Raw genomic sequence first — 25,826 nt, forward strand, 5'->3', positions numbered from 1 at the left:
CGCAGTCCAAAACGTGATATTCCTGTGTTTTATATATATTTCAACATGAGGCTGGGGTAATACTGTAAAATTGTGAAAATTATGATGATGCCCTTTTAGTTTGAAAAGACTGCCTGAAATTTCAGCCTGTTTTGGGATGGAGTTTTGGTCTGCCTGGTGACATCACAAGTTAATAGTTATTGCTTGAGAAATTGCTCTTAGCTAAGAAGCTATTTGTATTTCTTTTTGACCATTTTAATTTGAAAATAATCACAATACGGTACTTATGATTTGATATTGAGATAAAAAAAAACACTGCATTGGATCTTAAAGTTGTTTTTGTTGTGATGCCAAAGATACTAAAACTACCTAGGCTGGAATTCTTTCAAACCTGCAGTAAGGAAGTGATATTGTTACTGCCATAATTGGAAATGCATTTGAAGTAATTTGGTGAATCAGAAAATGTTAAAGGATACTATTCTAATAAACGCATTAATTTTTGCAGTGCATACGTTATGCATGTCTATGCAGTATGCAGTGTGGGTGGGTGTGCCACAGTGGCTGTTTCACTGAATCCCGCCCTCAGGGCAGATATTGTAATGGTGTTCTGTTGTGAACTGAGAGGATGTTTGTCTGCAGCTGTTTTCTTACAAAGTCTGTAACAAAACAGTCAATGCATGTTGATCCCCCCTCTTCATGTATCATGATTCGATATGTCTCTCCAGTAATAACACAATTTATAATATTTATACATGAAAAGAAGAAATAAGAGACAGCCCTATTGCTGCAATGATTGACGTTGAGACATGAATGGCAGCAGTGTTTGGAACAAAAAGGAGCTCAATTGTTTGCCCTTTTGGAGTATTGGATTGAACAGTCCTCCTATGTGGAAATATTATTTGTCCAAAATGCCAATGAATTACACGTCTAGTTATCCATCAGTGAGATGGGATCTCAGAGTGAATGTCAGCCCAAAGAGCACCACATACAGCCAGACCTGAGGGTTGTAATGGCCACAGAATCAAAAGAAACCAACATGATGTCAAACATCTATAATGCTGCCTGCCCTAAAGGCCATTGGAAGTGTGAATATTTATGTTGAAATACCACAGTGAAAACAACCAGAAAGCCTAACTGATTAACACTGTTGGCAAGTGTGATATACTGTTAAAGTATCCCTCACATAAACATGATTACTTTTAGTGCAGTCTTAACATCTGTGTTGTATCTGAGTTGTAATGGTATTATTGTAGACAATGATCCCCCATTTCCCATATTTTCCCTCTTACGTAACCTGATTTATTCGGAGGTGATGAGTCAGAAAGAGTGACATCATTGTCCGGAACCAGAAACACTGATTGGATCTCTCTGCTACATTTTGTCCTTGTTGTTGTTGTACTGTACACAGACAGAGTGCATATATCTGTCTCTAAGCACTGACCATAATGATTACAGTCCGTAAAGTTGCGGGCCACATGGAAAACCCATCAACCCAAATACTCTTGGACAGCTCTCAGCCTCGCCTGGCCAAGGCACAAGTCGGAGAAAGTTGATCTCAAATGGAAAGTCTTAATAATCACGTATCAATTCTCAAGTCCCATGGTAGCAGTTGTAGATCTTTTCAGGTCTTGCGTTTCCATGCCAACCCTGTTATTATGGGCTTTTGGAGCCACTGTAGAGGAGAGGAAATGACCTCCCTTTGAGTCCCCAAAGGCCTTTGATGTAGAAACAGCTAATCTGATTTTCCAAGGTGCTGGTGATTAGGACCTGACTTCAGCCTGACATGGCTCACTCTCGCCACGGTGGCCATTCCCACAGCTCTCTTTCACTGTGTGTCATGGAAGAGTTTAGGGAGAGTTGTGACTCATGTTTTGAATGGCCTCTGCTGTGGTAACAGGGATAGGAGGATAACAAACGTTCTCCTTTCAGAATGCCTTGACCGTGGGTTAATAGAACCCCAGTCAACTCAACTCATGACTTAGTTTTGATTTATGGACGAAAAGGTTGTTTGGCAGACAGACTAATGACTCAGAGATTAAATGTTAAATGTTCCATTGAAAAGAATGGTCTGTGGCATAGGATGAATCAATCAATCCCACAGAGACCCAACAAAGGATGTTACACATTAACATGTAATATAGACGTGCAACGTTTTCTACACAGTAATGCTATTTTGATCTGGAATGCGTTCACTCGTCTTTAGAGAACACACAATTCAGTCTTGAATGCCTGCCTGCTCTTCTGCCGGGAATTGCATCAAAGTTCAGATCTCTGGGAGTGATGTTCGGCATTTATTAAAAAATGATCCAATAACTGAAGAAGCACAGTTTGTTGCATTATAAGTGACTTTTATCAGTGCAGGCAGCTCCTGAGCTCTTTGGTCAGTCCCTTCCCACTGGGCACAGATGTCAACTCAATGTGTATTCCAGATTGGTTCACAACAACGTTGATTCAACCAGTGTGGGTTATTTGCCTTCAAAACTTGGACGTGACCCAACTAAAAGGCATAATGAATTGTCTCTGGAATAAGAGGTAATTGACCATAAATCTGTTTCTCTCCTTTTAGGGTGTTGTGTAAGAGAATATGTTACCATGGTGTTCTCTGCATGTGAGTGACTTGATATCAATTATTTGCTCACCATCTAACCAGTATGTGTGTTTTGTTTATCACAGGTGAATACTTTGGCGGCTGCACGAAGACTTTGGCGTCAGAGACCAGCCAGGCTCATAACAAATGAAATGCAGTCTCAGGTACAGGCATTTTGGCTCACAAATTTCACTTAGGATTTGAGAGTAAAACTGACTTCTTTCTCTACAACTCCACATGAAGAGAGCTAGATTCTTAGTAGAACTGAATTCTATGAAAGAACATATTCAGACAGACCCAGAGTATTGAAGATGTGATAGAGATATTAAAAACAAATCGAATTTGCTGTGTCAGAGAAAATAATCTTTGAAGTCTACCTTGGCAGAGTTGGCATGAACAGCATACAGAGAGGTGCCTTTTAAAGATGCTATACAACAAGGCAAAACAACAACACATAAGTTAGAATGAAAATAACAGCTATTTATTGTATTTATAGGCTACAATTTCCATAAAAATGCCCCAGTCCTAGCTCCATAATGGTATCTCTCGGAATAGCTAGATACAGTTTCATCCTGTGTGAGAGGCACAAGAGCTTCCCATGACCCCCAGAGTTCATGCAGAGAGAGCTGAAACGCCCCTTGTGGACTCGAACACGCAGGAGTAGGATAAGAGGGGCAGTGGTGGGCAGTTGACACGGAAACTTAGAGAGCAGGGGAGGGCTTTGGGAGAATCACTAATGCTGGTGCACTTTCACTGCGGTCAACATCAGCGACCCCTTTTCGACCCCCTCGGCCTGGGCCACTCCCCCTAGTTGGAGAACACAAGGCCCAGCTGAATGGATGGTTAATGGGCTTATAATGGGCCTCTCCTGTTTCAGCCCCCTGATCTAGGTCCTGAATGGGCCCTTTCTACAGCCTCTGCAAGGGAGATGATGAAGTGGGTGGAACAGCACATCCTTCTGCTGCTCTGCTTTAAATAAATGAGAGGCCTTTTCACCAGGAGCCCCACTGTTAGGGTCAATTAATGTCCACATAAAAACAATGTCGTTAACAAGCCCACCCGACCTCCCTCAGAGAGAGAGAGCATTAACAAAATGACATGGCTGTGTTTAGATGTAGTGTTCAACTGCCTCTCTCCTCTAGCAACGTGTGGACATCCTGGACCATCTGAACGGCTCTCGTATCGTCTTCTCTGACGATGGCCCTCCCTCCAGCCAGCAGCATCACCTGTCCCCTCCAGACCTGACCCAGGAGGTGGTGGTCATCTCCCCGGGGCTCCCCACCCCCCTTCTCAGCCCCTTCCATTCCACAAGACTGCCACCCGTGGAGCTCATTAAGGCAAACAAAACTGTTAAGGTGATACACATGGTTATTGTACAGATGTAGAATCTTAATTTGGGCCAATTTGCTACAGCAGGAAAATAATCCTGCAGCAATAGGAAATGTGAATTATTATATGAATTATAATTAATGTACATTTATGTAGGGGTTGATACATTTTTCTTAAGGGAAAATCAAGTCTGACATTTCTAAGTGGAAATTGCAAACTTCAGAGGCCTTGTTCAACCTCAAATACACTAAAGGTTTTAAATGTCCTGCATTGCAGGAAAGTTCTCCTGAAACAGGGTGATCAAATTAAGACCATTGGATGACCTTTGGGTGGTGGACCATTCTTGATACACACAGGAAACTGTTGAGTGTGAAAGCCCAACAGCACTTAAATATTTTGTCTTGCCCATTCACTCTCTGAATGGCACACATACACAATCCATGTCTCAATTGTCTCAAGGCCTAAAAAATCCTTTAACGTGTCTTCCTCCCATTCTAATACACTGATTGAATTGGATTTAACAAGTGACATCAATAAGGATCATAGCTATCACCTGGATTCACCTGGTCAGTCTATGTCATGGAAAGAGCAGGGTTTCTAATGCTTTGTACTCTGTGTAGATCACACGTTATATTGAGAGACAACGGCTCCTTTCTGTGGAATTGTCTAGTATCACAGGTTCAGTGTTATGCCACTGGATTGGAATAGACTGGATACTGATAGAGGACCTGCATTTGTGTTGGCTAATCCAATATATGATAATGTGTCCTGCACTACAGACTATTTCCACAGTTTAGTTTAGTTTATTAAGATCCCCATTAGCTCCTGCACATGCAGCAGCTACTCTTCCTGGGGTCCACATAGAACGTACAAGTACACAACGAAGTACAGAACAGTAATAGACAAGAACAACAGAAGATATTACTTTTTTTTAAATAAATAGAGTTATATATAGTAAAAACACATTTACATTACATTTACATTTAAGTCATTTGGCAGACGCTCTTATCCAGAGCGACTTACAAATTGGCGAATTCACCTTATGACATCCAGTGGAACAGCCACTTTACAATAGTGCATCTAAATCATTTAAGGGGGGGGGGTGAGAAGGAGAGAGACAACAAAAATACTATTTACACACAATTCATATATACAATCACATGCTCTCCAACTGTTAATATTTATATCAGACTAATTGATTTTCCATCTTAGGTTACAGAGGTCAATGGGAGTGACCCTCTTACCGACCCTCTTCGTTTTGGATCATACTATGGCCCTGCTCAATCAAATGGTAGGATTATAGTTTTCTTGAAATTATCATATAGAGCATTACAGTTTGAGTTTTATGTTTAAGTCATGAATCAAATCAAATCAAATTTTATTTGTCGCATACACATGGTTAGCAGATGTTAATGCGAGTGTAGCGAAATGCTTGTGCTTCTAGTTCCGACAATGCAGTAATAACCAACAAGTAATCTAACTAACAATTCCTAAACTACTGTTTTATACACAGTGTAAGGGGATAAAGAATATGTACATAAGGATATATGAATGAGTGATGGTACAGAGCAGCATAGGCAAGATACAGTAGATGGTATCGAGTACAGTATATACATATGAGATGAGTATGTAAACAAAGTGGCATAGTTAAAGTGGCTAGTGAGATCTTTGGTGGGAGAGAAGACAAAACACTCTGGAATACTCTCAATGGAGACATGACTGATATGTGCTGCGGACGCAGTCTTCCGCTAAAAGACTCTCAGAACTCTGTGTTTCAAATGTCAAGGCTTAATGTCTATATAATGTATTTTTTATCATTAGCTTTAATGAAGACTTCACAATCATATTATTATCACCCTAAAATGTATTATAGGATGCAGGGCATTAACCACACAGTTGCTTCATAAATGAAAACAAACTTCACAGTGGCACTCTGTGGCCACCCAGTGGCAATGGTGCTGAAGAAGGCTTCATACTGCTACTCAGCTGAAATGTCATAGAAAAATGAGGACAGTTAGAATTGCTTTGATAACAGGTCTGTCCTGTCTTTCTGTAACAGGGGGTCTTTCTAATGGAGTCCAGACCAGGGGCTCTTCCACTCTGCCACGCAGGGTTGCTACAAGGGAGGAGCGCCTCATCAAGTTCTCTGGGATCGGCCCAGTGGATGAAACAGGGATGCCCATCGCCTCAAGATCAGTAAGATGAACACAGACAGATAGCAGCTTGCATAACCATACATAAAAGCATCTGCTACGTAGCATATATTATTGTTATATTTATATTATATTATAACCATATATCGCCCTAGGGCCCAGACTTTTTCTTAATCTGGTCACGCAGATAATAAAAACTCCTTGGTACACTCAAACAGGTGTAGGATCTTAATTTGACCAGTGTTGTCGCAGCAAAATAATCCTGCAGAAACAGGATTTAAACGTTTAGTCTATAATGGTGCTTGATCGATGGTTAGGCTATTAGCTGTCCAAAATGAGGCTACATGAAAAGTGCAATACTGTTAATATAATCCAGGCTGTATCACATTCGGCCGTGATTGGGAGTCCCATAGGGCGGCGCACAATTGGCCCAGCGTTGTCCGAGTTTTGCCAGGGTAGGCCGTCATTGTAAATAAGAATGTGTTCTTAACTGACTTGACTAGTTAAATTAAGGATAAATCCAAAAATACATTTAAAAAATAAATTATTATTGAATTTATGTAACACATGAAGCTCATCTGCATTTCCTGCGGTACAGCAAAATTCTCAGCAACAAAAGAGTGGTCAAATTAAAATCCAACATCTGTAGTTGTCATTTACCTGGAGCCAAAATGTCCTCATTCATGTACTCTGAAACTGCTGAGAGCTTTTTCTCATATGTCTAACAAGGTGTTTTTGTCACGTTTCCTTCTTTTCTCACACCAGAGCGTGAACAAGCCCAAAGACTGGTACAGAAGCATGTTCAGGCAGATCCACAAGAAGCCAGAAGGTATGACTTCTCCTCCCTTTCACCTTCTCTCACACACACTCACTCACACCAGCCCAGACAGAGAATTCCTTTCTATCAATGTCAGCCTCCAGAGAGCTGATCCAGAAGGCAGATTATTCCAGGGACGGGAGAACTCTCAAGATGTTTTGATATCTATACCCAATCATTCCAACTTATCTACAGTATCTCCACATATCTAGCACCATCCTAAATGTATTCCTTCATACCAGTTCGTATATCCAGTAGTCTATTTCTGGTTATGTGTCTGCTTGGTGGTATTGACAGGCAGCACTCAGGTCCTCAGAGTGACAGGACAGGAATGGCCAGGATGGAGTTTAAAACTGATTCTCAGGTGTCACCACTCTCCAGGCAGTTGGCTTTTAACCCACTACAGGTTTCACAGCCACTGATCCCTCCTGAGAGCAGTGTCTACTGCGCTGGTTCATTGTGCCATAGGCACCAACCTGATTAATGTGCAGGTGATGGATTCCTTTGGCAGAGTACGGAAAATATTTGCATTAGTCACATATCAGAATTGCATTGGAATGTCACTAGGGCCCGATTCTGACTGAGGAAATGACGCCTTTCGTAGGCACGCCGTTCAGCCCTTCTCAGTCGTTGATATTCAGACTTACCTTATGAAGGTGCGTAACGGGCTTTGCAGGTGTGGTTACCTTGCTCCGCTGAATAAATGTCATTGAACCAGTGATACCCCTCCCACTAGCTGGCCAACAGATTTTCTCATTGAGTTTTCATTCAATTGGGTTTTCAGTGCATTTTAAGCCATCCCTTTAAATACGGTGTACATTTAATTAGAATTTTGTCAGCAGACTAGAAGACATCGAGAGAACGGGTTCAGAAAATGGGGGTCAATGAAAGAAATCCAAATATGTGCATATTCGTCTCCGTTTTAACACCAACTCTTAGATAAAAACAAATATCTGATATTGTAGATTATATAGGCAAATTTTGGGGTTAGGAAAGTACAGAATAATTTTTTAAAATGGTTTGGAGTGCCTTTACACACAAAATATATTGATGAATCAAATATACAGTGGTTTGATTCCTTCTGGAAATTGCCATATTCCATTCTTTGACCCATGGTAATGTTAGAAGATTTTTATTTTATTTATGATTTATTTCACCTTTATTTAACCAGGTAGACTAGTTGAGAACAAGTTCTCATTTAAAACGGTGACCTGGCCCAGATAAAGCAAAGTAGTGTGACACAGACAACAACACAGAGTTTCACATGGACTAAACAATAAACAAGCCAATAACACAATAAACAAGTCAATGACACAGTAGAAAAAAAAGAAAGTCTATGTGCAGTGTGTGCAAAAGGCATGAGGAGGTAGGCAATAAATAGGCTATAGGAGCGAATAATTACAATTTAGCAGATTAACACTGGAGTGATAAATAGAAAAGTACATAAAAACAGTATGGGGTGAAGTAGGTAGATTGGGTGGGCTATTTACAGATGGACTAAGTGGACTAAGCGATCGGTTAGCTGCTCAGATAGCTGAAGTTTAAAGTTGGTGAGGGAAATAAAAGTCTCCAACTTCAGCGATTTTTGCAATTCGCTCCATTCACTGGCAGCAGAGAACTGGAAGGAAAGGCGGCCAAATGAGGTGTTGGCTTTGGGGATGATCAGTGAGATATACCTGCTGGAACGTGTGCTACAGGTGGGTGTTTGTTATTGTGACCAGTGAACTGAGATAAGGCGGAGCTTTACCTAGCATGGACTTGTAGATGACCTGGAGCCAGTGGGTCTGGCGACAAATATGTAGCGAGGGCCAGCCGACTAGAGCGTACATACAGCTTTCAGTGGTGGGTGGTATAAGGTGATTTGTTGACAAAATGGATGGCACTGTGATAGACTGCATTCAGTTTGCTGAGTAGAGTATTGGAAGCTATTTTGTAGATGACATCGCCGAAGTCGAGGATTGGTAGGATAGTTAGTTTTACTAGGGTAAGTTTGGTGGCGTGAGTGAAGGAGGCTTTGTTGCGAAATAGAAAGCCAATTCTAGATTTGATTTTGGATTGGAGATGTTTAATATGAGTCTGGAAGGAGAGTTTACAGTCTAACCAGACACCTAGGTATTTTAAGTTGTCCACATATTCTAGGTCGGAACCATCCAGGGTGGTGATGCTAGTCGGGCGGGCAGGTGTGGGCAGAGAACGATTGAAAAGCATGCATTTGGTTTAACTAGTGTTTAAGAGCAGTTGGAGGCCACGGAAGGAGTGTTGTATGGCATTGAAGCTCGTTTGGAGGTTAGTTAGCACAGTGTCCAAGGAAGGGCCAGAAGTATACAGAATGGTGTCATCTGCGTAGAGGTGGATCAGGGAATTGCCCACAGCAAGAGCGACATCATTGATATATACAGAGAAAAGAGTTGGCCCGAGAATTGAACCCTGTGGTACCCCCATAGAGACTGCCAGAGGACAACATGCCCGATTTGACACACTGAACTCTGCTTGTAAAGTAGTTGGTGAACCAGGCGAGGCAGTCATTAGAAAAACCAAGGCTATTGAGTCTGCCGATAAGAATACGGTGATTGACAGAGTCGAAAGCCTTGGCCAGGTTGATGAGGACGGCTGCACAGTACTGTCTTTTATCGATGGCGGTTATGATATTGTTCAGTACCTTGAGGGTGGCTGAGGTGCACCCGTGACCAGCTTGGAAACCGGATTGCACAGCGGAGAAGGTATGGTGGGATTCGAAATGGTCAGTGATCTGTTTATTAAATTGGCTTTCGGAAGACTTTAGATAGGCAGGACAGGATGGATATAGATCTGTAACAGTTTGGGTCTAGGGTGTCACTCCCTTTGAAGAGGGGGATGACCCCCTGCAGCTATCCAATCTTTGGGATCTCGGACGATACGAAAGAGAGGTTGAACAGCCTGGTAATAGGGGTTGCAACAATGGCGGCGGAAGGTTTTAGAAAGAGAGGGTCCAGATTGTCTAGCCCAGCTGATTTGTACGGGTCCAGGTTTTGCAGCTCTTTCAGAACATCTGCTATCTGGATTTGGGTGTAGGAGAAGCTGGGGAGGCTTGGGCGAGGAGCTGTTGGCTGGGGTTGGAGTAGCCAGGAGGAAGGCATGGCCAGCCGTTGAGAAATGCTTATTGAAATTTCCGATTATCATGGATTTATCAGTGGTGACCATGTTACCTAGTCTCAGTGCAGCGGGCAGCTGGGCAGATTAGTGTACATAGCATTATAATTGGTAGAATAGTGTACAATAGCAGGCTATACCCTCATCTATTGCCTGCACTAACCGGGGAACTGTGTGATTACACAGCCAAGTACTGCACCATGCGTCAGGTTCAAACTGTTACAGCTTGGTCTGCACTCCACTCCATAACAATTCAATTAGCATATATATATATATATATATATATATATTTATATTATTAACTGTTACTAATCATCCTCTTCAACAACCACATGACCGTGATGGCATTTACAGAGGAAGCAAATGAAGTTAACAAAAACAATGTAATTAAATGGAGTGATAAATTGGCAGTTGAATATATGTTGTTATTATGCCTACTGAGGGTCGGTACCGATAGTGGCTAATATTTAACATGATAGAAACAGGAAACAGAGGGAAAGTCGGGGTAGTCTATAACTAAGAGATTTGAAAGTGCCCATCCTTGCAAATTAAAAGACTGTATAATTTCAATTCAGCATAATGGCACAGTATTTCATAAACTTTACTGTGGGAAAGCTGATATGTTGATATGCTTCAGTTTGCTTTCATATGACTGATTTCACATTTGTCTCCATCAATTATAAGGTAAAATAGATCTAAAACAAGTGTCATTTATATTTACAACTCCCTTATCCAATCGGATTACTCATTTACATAGCTCTTGTCAATAGCTCTTATCAAGTTGTAAATTACAGTGCATGGAGAATGCTGTTATTTATAACAGAAAAAATAAAGTAGATGCTTTTTCAACCTGGGTCCGGCAGATTGCTCGACCTTATTCATGGTTTCCTCATATGTAAAGGTGGTGGAATTATTAGGGAGTTGAGTCAAGGTCAGAATATGGCGTATCTGTAGACACACCTCTGCCACTCCTTCATTTATTTGATCTCCACCCCAATCTAATAGCAGGAGAATAGCACGCTATTCTCATGCTTAAGTTCAAGGTCAGAATACGCATATATAGGGAATAACGTTCCATTTACGTGAGCTTAACTTGAGACGGAATTCGGAATCAGGGCCCTACTGAATAGAATATACACTATATATACAAAAGTACATGAACATGCCTTAACATTTGTGGATTTGGCAATTCCAGCACACAGCCATGCAATCGCCATAGACAAACATTTGCAGTAGAACGGCCTTACTGAAGAGCTCAGTGACTTTCATTGTGGCACTGTCATAGGATGCCACCTTTCCAACAAGTCAATTTGTCAAATTTCTGCCCTGCTTGAGCTTCCCCGGTCAAATGTGCATGCTGTTATTGTGAAATGGAAACATCTAGGCGCAACAATAGCTCAGCCGTGAAGTGGTAGGCCACACAAGCTCACAGATTGGGACCGCTGAGTGCTGAAGCGTGTAGCGCATAAAATTGTTCGCAACACAGTTGCAACACTCACTCATGCTACCTCAAATGTCAGCACATGAACTGATCGTCGGGAGCTTCATGAAATGGGTTTCCATGGCCAAGCAGCCGCACACAAGCCTAAGATCACCATGCGCAATGCCAAGCATCGGCTGGAGCAGTGTAAAGTCAACATTGGACCCTGGAGCAGTGGAAACGTGTTCTCTGGAGTGATGAATCATGCTTCACCATCTGGCAGTCCGACTGACAAATCAGGGTTTGACGGATGTCAGGAGAACGGCCCGAATGCATAGTGCCAACTGTAAAGTTTGGTGGAGGAGGAATAATGGTCTGGGGCTGTTTTTAATGGTTCAGGCTCCTTAGTTGGGGTGAGTGTACTATTTATGAGTAATGTTCTCTAAATCCCTCTAACTCTGCTATCTTTGCCCATTTGTTAGAAACTGACGAGGACTCTGAGCGATGGTCTGCTGAACGTGAGTAAAGTGGAAATAACATAGCCATGTTCTGGGGTGTAACTTATCTACTCTGTCAGATGGCCAGTCTTTGCTAACACTAATTTTGACTGATCCTCAGGGAGCCGGGCCCTTGCTGCTGACTCAGCCGGTGGGCAGCAGACTCAGACCCATATGGACAATTACGGAGCCCTCCCTGACTGGTGAGACTGGGAGAGACTGATGGGACTGAATAGGACTGGGAGATTTCACGTTCAACCTCCTCATTTAAACCAACAGTAGAGCTCATGTTGAGAATGTTAGAATGTATTTGTTTCTGTTACTGTATAACCATGACCAAGTTCACAGCATATCAGAAGCATGTGGTCAGTCATTGTGAAACACCCAGTTCGTGCTACTTCAGTCAACCTGGTAATTGGGTGAATGGTATAAGTGTGAATTCCAAACCCCGACCCAAGACAAGGAGTGTGGGGAGAGACAAAAACAACTGCCAGGTAGACACGTTTGGATCTGTTCCTACAGGCATTGACAATGAAACCATGATTAACTTGTGTTGTGTTGTGTTGTGTTGTGTGTGTGTGTGTGTGTGTGTGTGTGTGTGTGTGTGTGTGTGTGTGTGTGTGCGCGTGCGTGCGTGTGTGTGTGTGTGTGTTTGTGTGTGCGTGTGTTCGTGCATGCATGTTGTTGGGGATTGTGTTTCAGGAGTGAGCTGGGGGTTGAAGATAAGCTTTCAGACCGATGGGGGGAGCCACCACAACCCAGGAGCATATTTGACTTTGAGCCTGGACAGAGCACCACCTCAGAGGTCCACAGCCAGGTTAGGCCTTACCCTCCTTTACCAGGGTGCTTAACATGTAGCAATACCACACATTTTAATATAGGTGGTACTTGGATTGAACATATTTGTTTGTATTTAAAGGTTGCACTGTGGCAAATAATTCCTGATTTTAAAGCAACATGTTTTTCATTGAGGTTTTCAAAAGATTTGTGGCTTAGCTTCAAAACTATTTTTGAGAGTTTTTCTTTGAACTGTATTTGTTAGTGTGGAGTGGACTGCCTACAATAGCTGCTCGTGGTGGCAAACACCCTATCCCTTTCTTATTAGGATTAGTTTGTGTCAATACCCTGGAATGCTTCTCAGCTAAAAGCATCTCACGCCAGGTAATAAGGAAGTTGTTAATGCGATCATTGCTACAATGGCAAACCCACACCAGCTGTGTTCCGGCTTTCTTCTTAATTTCGAGATCATAATTTGTAGAACAAACAAAAGAACATGAAGACAATGTTTGTTAACCATGAACTGCCATAAACTACTGGATGGTCAACAGTGTATGTATTGCTGTCTCTGATGCATGTGTTCCCTTGGAAATGTATCTAACATTGAGTGTGTGTGTGTGTGTGTGTGTGTGTGTGTGTGTGTGTGTGTGTGTGTGTGTGTGTGTGTGTGTGTGTGTGTGTGTGTGCGTGCGTGCGTGCGTGCGTGCGTGCGTGCGTGCGTGCGTGCGTGCGTGCAGGCATGCGTGAGGCCCTTTGAATACTGTATGTCTGTCTGTTAAAACACTCTGAGTGATTTAGAGAGGAGTGTGTTTGTCTCTGGGCTGATGTTTTGAATGGCTCTTGTCGCCAAGCCCCAGATCTGGTGCAAATTGAGCCTGGCGTCTCACAGCGGGAAGAAAACAAATACAGGGCCCAGGCGTCTTGTGATACTGATTATGCCTGTTAAACCTCTTGTGGTGCGTTATGTTTCACAGTATGGAGGCGTATTTCATTTACTCTGAAGGTCATCACCAGGCTCTAGAATAGGTAGAAGTTGTCCCTCACCAACTGATACAGGGTCAGATGTGTTTAATACCCCTAATGGTTAAGAATTGGAGGTATTGTAATATGATCCTAGATCTGTGGTTAGGTACAGCTTCTGCCTCCAGCAACTCCTCTCCTCAGTTCAGGCCAGCCTGTGTACAGAGAATCACACAATTACAGAGGACAGACCAAATCAAGTGCTGAACTCCTGAGTAGTGATATCATTGCCTGTGATTGCAGTGATGACTACTGACTGAGAGAATACTTTGGCTTTCACAGGAACTCACTCTGCCAAGGTATTTCAAGGAACATGAAAAAGGGGTTGGGAGTTGAAGGTTTCTTAAGTTTATACCCTTTTAAAGTCGTGTAGCAACTCTTTCTAGTGTAAGGTACTGGAACATATGTCTTCTTAAAGGCCCAGTGCAGTCAAAATCCAGTTTGCCTGTGTTTTGCATTGGCTGATGACACTGATTTTTTTGGGGAAAAAATGTGATCTCTGTTATTTCCTGATAGTTGCTGGTTGAAAATACAATCTACACAGGACCTTCTAATCAGCAGGTTTGGGCTGGAGTTTCGGCTTGCCTGGTGACATCACCATGTGGTAAATTGGTAAATAAACCAATAACAAAGACAGTTCCAAACCTGCCAATAACAGGTAGTTTTAGTTTTCCTTCCCCACTCCCAGACAGTCCTAGCAAAATTATTGCTTGAGAAATAACTTTTTGTCAATTTTATTGGAAAACTAGTATGGTAAGGTATGTAAAAACCCAGTGCAGTCAAGAATGTGATTTTCCTGTGTTTTATATATATTTCCACACTTTAAGGTTGGAATAATACTTTGAAATTGTGAAAATAATGATAATGTCTTTTTAGTGTAAGAGCTGTTTGAAAAGACCACCTGAAATTTCAGCCTGTTTCCGTTGGAGTTTTGGCCTGCCTGGTGACATAGACCTTTAATTGTTACCCCAAAATGATTTGATATTGATATAAAAATGTCTGCATTGAGCCTTTAATCAGGGAATGAGTTCGGTTTCATCTGACTGTTGAATTATTTATGTGGATGTAGAGTTAATGAAGTAAATCAGATTGACTGACTATAAAGTAGTTTACAGGAACGCACTTCTGTGTTTGGCTGGATTACAAAAAAAACACAGGTTTTGTATGTATCCCAAACTATGATCATGCTTTACTGTCAAAAATCAAACTGCGGGGTTTTTTAAGTGGGAGATCTTGAACAATTGGTGGCTGACTAAATACTTTTTTGCCCCACTGTATATGACCAACTCTCAGGTGTCCCTGTCTGACTGTGTGCTCAGAGTCTATATGTTTGTGTTTCCCAGCCTCAGAGTCAGCCAGCCCAGAAGCCCCAGCAGCTTCCCATACAGCTGGCCCAGCAGCCTCCGATACAGCTGGCCCAGCACAGACCCACAGAGAAACCCTGGTCCCCCATAGAGAAGCCATCTAAGCCATCCGCTTTCGAGGTGAGTGCTCACAGTGATATGATAGTTGTCCTAACCTCCACCATGATGGCCAAAGGCAGTGATTGTTTTAATGAGCTAGCAAAGAAAAAGGAAAAGTTAGCATGGACAGATTGAATCATGCCAGGAGCATGAAAGTATGGGGCCACCATGAGTTACTGTATTTAGTTGGATATTTGATTGATTCATTCCTTCCAACCACCATGCTGCGTTGACCAGGAGTCTCTGCTCTCTGAGCTGAGCTGTTTTGAGGCTGAGCTGGACTCGGACATCCAGGGCCTGGAGAGGAGGCTTTCCCAGAAGAAGCAGACGCGGCGAGGCCGGGGTGAGGTACTGAGGCCCCCCTTGTGACTCTGCTGAAGCAACCCTCCTCCCTGCTACCCTGCCTGTAACCCTCTCCTTACTCTCACACTCCTCTAGAAATACACTGAGAGGAGGTCAGGTTGCTTGCATGGATAATGTCAATACCATACCTCCCTGTTATCTCCCCATCTCCCCCTCCTGTGAGGACTGTTTGAAAGACAGACAGGCCTGCATGCCAACCCCGACACTGCCCTGTGACCCTGCTACCCCCAGGACCTGCCTGCCTTGCACTTGGATGTGTCTGCCTCAAATCACACGCCTACAAATCTAAACCCCCCACAAATCTAAATCAGACTGCAAATCTAAACCCCCCACAAATCTAAATCAGACTGCAAATCTAAACCCCCCACAAATCTAAATCAGACTGCAAATCTAAACCCCCCACAAATCTAAATCAGACTGCAAATCCAACACGCATTTGTTATATTTTCCCTCGCGCTTTCTGTAGAAAAAGAGGTTCAATTCAATGAAGAACTTAACTGTTTGCAACACTGTATGCCTTGTATGCTTTTAATGCTGAATTGAAGGATTTAATTTCACTCTTCAAAAGTTGATGCTGATTCTCTTCACAACCTTAATTTGCACCTCATCTAATCAGCTGTATGTGGTTGTATACTGCCAGTCCTCAATCAAAGATGCCACAGAAAGATACTGTTACCAACCTTGTCATTGTATTCAATGGAGTGTAGGACCCAGGGGAGTTCTCTCTCCCTCTGGCTCATTTGGGAGTGGTCACCACCTCTGCTCTGTCTGAGTATCTGTGAGATTTCCTCCAAAAGAGAACAGCCTTCAATGTGATCTCTGCTTCCAGGGTGCCAGGAATGCTGATCCAGGAACTTCTGCAGGGACAGGGACAACACAGGACAACAGGTGAGTAATGGGACAGCGTTGTTGCTTTGTCTGTTGGTGTGATTGTACATACAATGGTTTTATCCCTTCAGTAAAACTATGTCTCAAGTTGTACAGGCTAGGTCATTGGGTGTAGCTGCATCACTTTTCTGATGTTGAGAAATATGTACAGGAATTGTTGTCGATACAGGAAAGTTATTATACTGTTCATTGTTTTATCCTGCTACTATAGTTGCGTCCCCAAAACCATGTTAACATCAACTGATTCACGCGCCATTATTTAATTTGCTCTGACAAATCTGTTCATGACAGTGGATTTACTCAGCAAATCTTTTAGCCTTTTTTTAAATCATTGGGGCCTTTCTTAAGCTTCCTTATCCAGACAATATTTTGTTTTGGACAAAGATCAAATCTGGCAGTTGGTCTCACTGACATGAATTGTGCTTTGTTTTTAGACCATAAAGTTTTTTTTACAACTTTATTGTCCCACAGAGGCTACAGATGCACTATTGACCTGTGTGCATAATTTCTGACTCAGTATACCACTTGGGTATGAGTAGAAAATCCACATGTTGTTACTACAAGATTAATGTATGTCAATGGTATTGAGACTATTGCTTGCGCATTACAGTTGGATGACTGATGCCTCTTCAGTGACTAAGCATCTACAAGTCTGTTTTACAACCATTTGGATTGCTGTTGTCTTGATACTAATGGGTGGGACCCACTTCCCCAGGCATGTGTCTGTGCACTGGCAGGTTGGTCATTGAAGAGTCTAGCTAGACTGCGGCTTGATGACCAGTGCAGAGAGATGAAGCAAGTCTAAGCCATGATTCAAATTATTGCAGTCAATGCATTTTTGCAGGCATGTGAAATAACCGCCCTACAGTAACAATGCCGTTTTTTAAAGACAATGCAATTCAAAAGCTTGTGACTTTCTAAAGATGTTCTCCAAAATGATCCCAGATTGTGCGGTTAGTGTGCAGCATGAAGCCAGTGTGAACTGCAGAGGGAGGTAACACCAGGACATGCCAGGTTAATGGTTGAGCCCCAGTCTGGCTGGGGGCCACATACCAGACCTCCTCTGAGCCCAACTCCCACGTTCTTAATCCAGTTACACATTTCTTCATCCACTATGGATACATGCACTTGTCCATCACATTACTCTTGCAATAAGTTACAGTCTTTACAGTTGTTGGTTCCCTATCAGTAAGAAATGAGAACTTAGCAAAGTAAAGTTAGTCTTGCTGCCGAGTAGACACTCTTATAGAATACTTAATAGTTGAGCTACATACCTTTTTAACAAATTGAAGTTCAGTTAATTTCTTGCCTACTGTGTAATACATTCTTGGACAGATCTCTCCTAGTTGTTGTTTGCTAAACTTAGCTCATGTGTTTTGGCCAAGCGACCTTCTTCCTACCTCGAGACCTCAGAGTCCGGTTACTGAGCAGGTTGCTAAGGAGATGTAAAATGGAAACATACAACAGTAAGAATATGGCAGGTTTTTACGGCTTCCTGTTGTCCAGGCCTCCTGTTTGGCTGCAGGCAGACAGCCAGCTGCCAGACTCTGACTGGATCAACAGGCAGGTGTGATGCCTTTCTGTGACTGTGTTTATCTGGTTCAGACAGTGGACAGCTGTTTACTGATCTAATGCACTTTCTCAGATACATGTTTGTTTAATAATTATACTGATTTGCTGATGCTGCTATGTCTTTTAACTTCACATTTATTGGAGAACCCTGCATGATGTTTCCCTGTCATTTACACATGGTAGTAAAGTCAGCCACTATGATGATGACTATAAGTTCTCCAAAGGCAGAAGGTCTCCAGAGTAATTTCCTCTCTCTCCTGTCTCCTCTCTCTCAATTTTGTCATCTGTTTCAACTTTGTTTGATCTTTATATGCAAACCAGCAGCTGTGGCCAGAGGCCAAATCTGCATGACAAATGTATATACTACTGCACACAGTAACCTGTCCTTATACAGTGTGGCGCTCCACCATGTGGGCTGTTAATGTTGGGAAACATCTAATTGACTGGAGTTTGTGGGAGCATACAGTCATATAGTAAACCTGTTCTCTTTTCCTGTCATTTTTTCCAGCTCTTTGACTGGAGCAAAGCAACTTCTCCATCCTCCCATTGTCCCCACAACAGCTGTTTCTCAGAGGGCAGACCCTAGTCCCACACATGGTAAGGCTATGTAGGAGTTGATCCTGGATCCAATCCATACATGACAACCTTTATTCAGAAAGAGTGATGCTAAGGCTAGGCCACTCAACATGCAGTCTCGGTAAAATGGCCCAGTAAAGACTAGTAACAGTAGGTTATGTATAATACTGCTGTGTACTTGAATGCTGTAGTTGGAATTGATTCATTTTAATAGTGACTAATGTTTCAAATCTAATCTGTGATACTTCCATGGAAAAACAGCCTCTACTAACGGAATACAGTAATTCAATATGGGACTACTGTTGAAGTCTGTGATTCCTTGTCATTTCCTGCAGACTTTCCTGATCTGTCTGAATGAATTTGTTATAAAACTGATCTGGATTAGTGAGAGGAGAGGTTTCTTACTTTTAGCATGGAAAGAGCTGTAGTGTATGGGTGGGGAGGTAGCACAGAAAATAGGGACTGCTGGCCGGAAACCTTGATTATAGATCAGCTTTATCCAACTGTTTTTCTTGGAGATTAGTCTGAGAACCAGCCCAAAGGTTTGGCTTCTTTAGAAGAACATACATTGAACTGGAGAGGGTTCATTCAATGTTTACATATCTTCCCACCAACTTGATATAATTACTCTTAAAGCATCAAAAGCTGGATTGGGAGGCTGTACAATTTCCTGATGAACCTTGTGATTCTGCTCCACTCTTTTGACCCGTGTCTTATTTCCTCACTCTCATCTGTTGCTCTCCACATCTTCATGCTGTTCTACAATAGAACGCCTCTCCCCTGCACCTGAAGTCATGGAGTTCCCACCCAAAAGACAGGAGAAGCAGGTAGATGCCTTTATCCTTCTTGGTGTTGGGATATGCACTTACTATACATACCTGTGTATACTGTACACAATGTGAAAACATTTAGAAAATGTATCTATGATCTTTGAGGAGTGAGGTTCATCGGAAGGTTTTGGTGCTTTATGTATTGTGGTCTGAAAAGAATCTGTATATATGAACACCATTGTTTTGTTTTCTTTTAGCTGCCCTGATTTAGATCTTGCTATAACTATCAACAACTGCAAGCTGGAACAGGCCTGTGCCCTTGTGAGAAGCAGACTTTCACATCTCGCCAATAAACTTTTTTTGTGTTTGTTTGTGCAGATGAAAGCAGCAAGAGCCAAGTTCAATTTCCAGGCTCAATCCCCCAAGTGAGTTATAATTCCTGCTGATCGGGTGCAAACCGTTTCCCTCACATGTCCGTTTAACTGTATTGTCAGTGGAAAGATACACACTCAATGTAATTATATCACATTTAGGCCAGTCAAACCTAATTTGACCAAACCGATTTTCTCAGAAAGCCCAATAATGTTAATATCGAGTTAGTAAAGCTGAGCTCTTCAATTAATCTAATGCATGTCCCTCGAGCCACAGTCTGACTTTTATCCTCCTCTTCCTAGGGAACTGTCTCTACAGAAGGGAGACATTGTTTACATCCTCAGGCAGGTAGACGCCAACTGGTTTGAAGGAGAGCATCATGGGAGAGCCGGTATCTTCCCCACAACCTATGTGGAGGTGGGTGTGCATCCAACTAACCTCTGAGTGTCGATTTATGTGATGCGCTCCACATGTCATTCTGAACCTCACTCATTTCCACCCCAGATTGTCCCTCCTACAGAGAAGCCCACACCCATCAAGTCTCCCACCATCCAGGTGCTGGATTACGGACAGGCAGTGGCTCTGTTCACCTTCAATGCAGACCTGCCTGTTGAGCTGTCCTTCCGTAAAGTGAGCATCCTACTATGTAGTCTATCTTTAACACGCTAATACCTGTATTAAATCCTGAAGAAAGCCAGCCTGGAATCAATGCAGGACATGTTCATAAAAAGGCTGCAAGTAAAAACACAGGGAAAGGACAATGACACACCCCCTCCACAGCACAGGACTGCAACACAGGAGCAGCTTCAGTTGCAGGGCCATCCTGCCCAGATGTTCCACAGAGGTTTAGACGGTCATTTCTACCCACAGCCATTTTACCCACAGCCTTTTTAATGTGTAATTGATTAACTGTTTTATGAGGTCTTCCCATTGAAAAATGTTGTTGCATGTTTTTCCCTCTCCAGAGTAGGTTAGAAAACAGCACTTGAATCAGACTATTCTTTTTGGGATACTATGGTACATGTGCCTTTCAGTGTTTTTTTTATTTTTTTTATCATGTGTTGGTCATTGTTGCGTGTCCTGTCATTGTAAGTCATTGATGCATGTTGTGATAAAACAATTTCCCAAATTGGGATGAATAATGTATTACTCATCTTTAGCTTTAGGATGTTGACTTTCCTTTCAGAATCTTTTAATCATTCAAAGTATTCCCTTTCTACTGTGTCTCTCTCTCACTGCCTGTGTTTCCTTCTTTGTGGTTGATACACAGCTGTATTCAGAATTACATAGATAGTGACAATTAACTGAGGTTTGAATGTATTATGTGAGAGTTATGGTGCTTTTGTCATGAACCATGATGTCCCTGCTCCTCTATCTCAGGGCGAGGTGATCAGTGTAACCAGGCGTGTGGATGACAGGTGGTTGGAGGGCCGGGTACCAGGGACTACCAGGAGTGGCATCTTCCCCACCAACTATGTCCAGGTTAACAAGTTGCCCCGCACCAAATCATCCTCTGACGACTACCCAGTTTGCCCCATGTCATCCACATCCCCAGAGCCAATGAGTCCAGGGCGTCCTCTACATTCACCCTGCTCTCCTTTGACCCGCTCGCCTCGGAGTCTGACACCCTCCTCCCGCAGCCCAGAACCAGGATTTCCCCCCCTGAAGCCGTCCTCACCCATATCCCATGGGACAGAAGCTTCCCATTCACGTTCATCCCTCCAGCCCTCACTATCTAAAGAAGCACCCAATCACTGGCCACACCCCACTTCTGGGCCTGCCTCCCCCACCCCCCAGAGCAACCACCGGGCAGGAGCACAACCGGCTTTGCACAACTCCATTGGCAGAGCTGATTCACCGTCCAATCAGATGTCCCCATCTGCCCACAGGGGAGGAGCAGCCCCGAACAACATCCCCAAAACAAAAACAACCAACAATGCTGGCTCAACAGTAGTGCAACGCCAACCGTGAGTCAAATGTTTTTGCCAATGAAAATGTGATTGTATGTAATGTAATGTAATTGAGGTACTGTTTATCTCATTTTTCACTGCCACAGTCTACTCACCTTGCCAAAAATCAAATCCCACACCCTGGTCTGTGCTCTCACTCAGATACAAAGCAGTTTACAACTACAACCCACAGAACAGAGATGAGCTGGAACTGAGAGAGGGGGACATTGTACAAGTGATGGAGAAGTGTGATGATGGCTGGTTTGTAGGTAAGACATTTACACAAGACTTGAAAGGGGCAATCTGCAGTAGCTACATCTATTTTTGGACTTTATAAATTAATGATATGTACCCATTGATTCTTGAAGAATGTAACTTATAAATGCCTCATGAGCTTAGTTCAACTATCATACCCATCAGCACCCAAAATATAAGCTTGTTTCACACAAATGTTTGTAAACAAACTAACATGTAAACAAACACTATATAGCCTCAAAACATGGTTAAAACTATGTTTATTTCATGGATGGTCTGTCCTTGCATCCATAGCTCTGTCTATGAATTTTAGAGTGCTTACATTTCTCCAGCCCCGCCCCTCAGCTTTTTAGCGGAATGTGCTGGGGAGGACACTTTGTTATTGTTTCGGTAGCAGATTGACACTTTTAAATTAAGTCAAATTAAATGCAAGTGTGCCCCCTATCAGGCAGCAAATGATATTACAAGTATTACTTATATAGTCAGATTAACGGACCAGGGTTGTCTTGGCTGTATGATGTAAAGTAGGAGAGAACAGTCTTTTGGTTTACAATTTGCTCTGCTCTTTCCTTAGGTACGTCAGAAAGGACACATGCCTTTGGGACTTTCCCAGGGAACTATGTCACACCAGTGTAACTGCTTCACTCTACCTTTCCACTCCACAACCACATGGACTGTAGTGGACACATGACTATTAGATCAACCAGCACATCAGATCATTCCAGCAGCCATATGACCAACCCCTTACCCCAACACTCACTGTCACCAACCTGGTTTAGTCAGGTCTGCATGTTCACATCAGCCAGTGACCACAGCTGTTGACCAGTGTGCAGCTAGTCTGGAGGTAGGAACACTGTGGTTTGACAACTCACCCCCAGCATGTGGTCCATCACTGAATAGTCTTGGAGTGATTTTCACAGACACTGCTTGAATGGATATAATGAATGCTGATGATACCGTTCCAGGTACAGTATAAAGAAATAACTTTGTCCTCATTGACTAAAACTCAAATTACATTCCTTCAGTACAGTTCAGCTACTTCTATGGAGTGTTTGGCTTAGCATGCACCTGCTGCACTTTGTCACCCAAGTGCCATCACAGACACAATGCCTGAGAATGTTATGGTCTCTATAACGTAGACAGAATGAATGTTGCCTTTTTAAATGTCTTCCTACACTTTGATTTCAGATCAATAAATGCGTCCTGGGTGTGTCCGAGGCTACAGCAATGATATGACCGTCCAATATACATGAATGGATCACTTGCTTTATTATTCGAAACAATGGCATAAAATATTTGTTGCTTGGTTACAAAATAGTTCTGCTGACTCTCCATTTGTTTAAGATTGTTTGCTCTGCTGCATAGAGTACTAATACAATCAAGGCAACGTCTTCATGTCCTTCAGTGTGTTATTGTTCGCTACTTACATCTTTAATTAATCTCACATGTAATGATTCAGCCAGCCATTTGTGCAGCTTGTATTTCTGTTGGGAATAGAGGTGTTGAGTGTTAGTGGAAGTTGAATGTGATGGTGGAGAAGAGGAATGTTGACTGTAACCCCCAAGTGAATGCAATACAGAATGTCTTGACAGAGCAGAAGTAGAGCTACACCAATTGTATCAATTCAGTGGACCTACTGACATTTTTAGGCCATGACCTAAGGGATAGCAATGAGATGCCATTGCTTCACTTTGGAGCACAGATCTTTTCTGAAACGAATCCTGCTTGTCAACTACAACATCAACCCACAATGGTGTTCAAACATTTCAGAAAGAAAGGCGTGAACAGTAAAATGGACCAGGAGATTGATTCCTTAGGCCACTGTACATTTGATTTGGTAGCTCAATTCTACTGCAAACTGTGTTTGTTTACTACTGTTTCTATTCTGTCGCTTAATTTTTTTTAACCAATTTGCTTTGACATACAGTATACATTAAAACAGCGAATCGGCGGTTTGCATACAAGTGTAACCAATGGCAAATATAAGTTTCAGTCAATACGAAGCAACTAAACCCCAAACCCCTATCATGATGTTGCCAAATGAAATGTTTCTCTGCTTTGGTCATTAACGGTATTGTCAAAATGCATCATACCTTTTCTAGCCACAACATATGATTGTACAGGGTTTTAACCATGTCAGATTAAACGTAATATATTTCATTTAATACCAACCAATGTTCTTCAATATCTATGATACACATACATTATGTAATTCAAATAAACCATATAAAGTGATAAAACGGTTTTGATGTGTGACTCGACTCGATTCCTGTGCGGTTTGACGTTTGTGAAGTAGCTTGGCCAGTGCTCTCCGACCCTGTTCCTGGAGAGCTACACTCTTGAAGATGTTCACTCCAACCCAGTTGTAAGTAACCTGATTCGCTTTATCAACCAGCTAATTATTAGATTCAGCTGCGCTTAGATTAGGGTTGGAGTGAAAACCAATAGAAGAGTGGCTCTACAGGAACAGGGTTGGAGAGCCCTGAGCTAGGCCTACCTCTATTTCCTTCATAAATATGAGTTTACAGTCTGTTTCTGCTCTCTGAAAAGACAGATTTCCCACAAATGTGTAGGCCTGTTCTAGGAGGACTATTTTATTCCAAAGTGTGATCATGAGCACCGAGACAACCATCAGCACACGTGACTATAGCTTGCGCTTCATTTCCTCTTCTTACAAAGTGGTCGTGTTCCCTGCTCAGGAGTTGCGTGCATCAACCAATTAGTGCTACGTCATCGATAGTGCTGCCGGGCACCAGATTGTTATAACATACGATGTGATGAACTGATATCTAAAATTCCTATCAAGGCGTTGTAAGATCTGGCATGGGTCAGCAATGTCTGATGAGAGAAACACGACCATCACGTGCTTAGCTGATACGTAAAATGCCTATCCAGGTGTTATTAGAAGATCCGGCATCCATCAGCAATGGCTGAGTGAAGGAACGAGACTGCTATCTCATGTTGCTAAATACAGTTGGACATTCTCTATTTTTTTTGCAGCGTTTATTTCCGTTAATGTGTATGTAGTTGATTTTGCAATTGCAAATGGCCGTTATGAAAAGCAAATGCTTGGACAGGGACTCATGTCTGAGCAGACTGCGTTTTGGCAACATATTCATGTCTCAGCCATATCCCCTGTCGCCTCACTCGTTAGTCCTACAGCAAATTGCTAGAGATAATTTCCCTGCCAAAATGAATTGGCAGTGTCTGCGGATACCATTTTTCTGAACCCTTCTTCCAGACAGTTTAAGGTCCCGAAGCTTCTGCGCATGTGCGGGATTTCTACTTTAAACACAGTCTCAGTTTCATGGGGATATGCATTTAGATCTTCTTGAGTCATAGTGTTGTTTCAAGGAGCCTACAGTGTTGTTTTGAATATGTGTTATTGGTCACATACACATGGTTAGCAGATGTTATTGTGAGTGTAGTGAAATGCAGTGCAGCAATATCTAACAAGTAATATCTAAAAATTCCACAACAAATACCTAATACACACAAATCTAAGTAAGGAATGGAATAAGAATATATAAATATGTGGATGAGCAATGTCAGAGTGGCATAGGCTAAGATGCAATAGATAGTATAGAATACAGTGTATACATATGAGATGAGTAATGCAAGATATGTAAACATTATTAATGTGGCATTATTAAAGTGACTATTATTTATTAAAGTGGCCAATGATTTCAAGTCAGTATTCAGGCAGAAGCCTCTCTGTGCTAGTGAGGGCTGTTTAACAGTCTGATGCCTTGAGATAGAAGCTGCTTTTCAGTCTCTCAGTCCCAGCTTTGATGCATCTGTATTGACCTTGCCTCCTGGATGGTAGCAGGGTGAACAGGCAGTGGCTTGGGCGGTTGTTGTCCTTGATCTTTTTGGCCTTCCTGTGACATCGGGTGCTGTAGGTGTCCTG

At 42.4% G+C, this 25,826-nt stretch overlaps 1 protein-coding gene across 6 annotated transcripts in view; it reads left to right on the plus strand.

The window, feature by feature from the left end:
• Positions 1–24,160, plus strand: part of sorbs3 (sorbin and SH3 domain containing 3) — a 40,391-nt gene extending 16,231 nt beyond the window's left edge. For 3 of the 6 annotated variants that reach the window (XM_064937314.1, XM_064937313.1, XM_064937312.1), the window contains exons 2-20: positions 2,653–2,730; positions 3,709–3,921; positions 5,108–5,186; positions 5,955–6,091; positions 6,814–6,877; positions 11,897–11,932; positions 12,033–12,114; positions 12,614–12,728; positions 15,052–15,192; positions 15,409–15,519; positions 16,364–16,422; positions 18,503–18,591; positions 19,339–19,397; positions 19,719–19,765; positions 20,015–20,129; positions 20,217–20,342; positions 21,093–21,679; positions 21,824–21,930; positions 22,491–24,160. In XM_064937314.1, coding sequence (XP_064793386.1) covers positions 2,719–2,730; positions 3,709–3,921; positions 5,108–5,186; positions 5,955–6,091; positions 6,814–6,877; positions 11,897–11,932; positions 12,033–12,114; positions 12,614–12,728; positions 15,052–15,192; positions 15,409–15,519; positions 16,364–16,422; positions 18,503–18,591; positions 19,339–19,397; positions 19,719–19,765; positions 20,015–20,129; positions 20,217–20,342; positions 21,093–21,679; positions 21,824–21,930; positions 22,491–22,552 — 2,241 coding nt within the window. In that variant the 5' untranslated portion in view covers positions 2,653–2,718 and the 3' untranslated portion in view covers positions 22,553–24,160. The remainder of the gene's footprint in view (positions 1–2,652; positions 2,731–3,708; positions 3,922–5,107; positions 5,187–5,954; positions 6,092–6,813; positions 6,878–11,896; positions 11,933–12,032; positions 12,115–12,613; positions 12,729–15,051; positions 15,193–15,408; positions 15,520–16,363; positions 16,423–18,502; positions 18,592–19,338; positions 19,398–19,718; positions 19,766–20,014; positions 20,130–20,216; positions 20,343–21,092; positions 21,680–21,823; positions 21,931–22,490) is intronic. The other 3 variants (XR_010451634.1, XM_064937316.1, XM_064937317.1) reach the window with 3 other exon arrangements.
• Positions 24,161–25,826: the final 1,666 nt, after the last annotated feature.

This window comes from Oncorhynchus masou, chromosome 25, assembly GCF_036934945.1.
Source record: "Oncorhynchus masou masou isolate Uvic2021 chromosome 25, UVic_Omas_1.1, whole genome shotgun sequence".
NCBI classification, from domain to species: domain Eukaryota; kingdom Metazoa; phylum Chordata; class Actinopteri; order Salmoniformes; family Salmonidae; genus Oncorhynchus; species Oncorhynchus masou.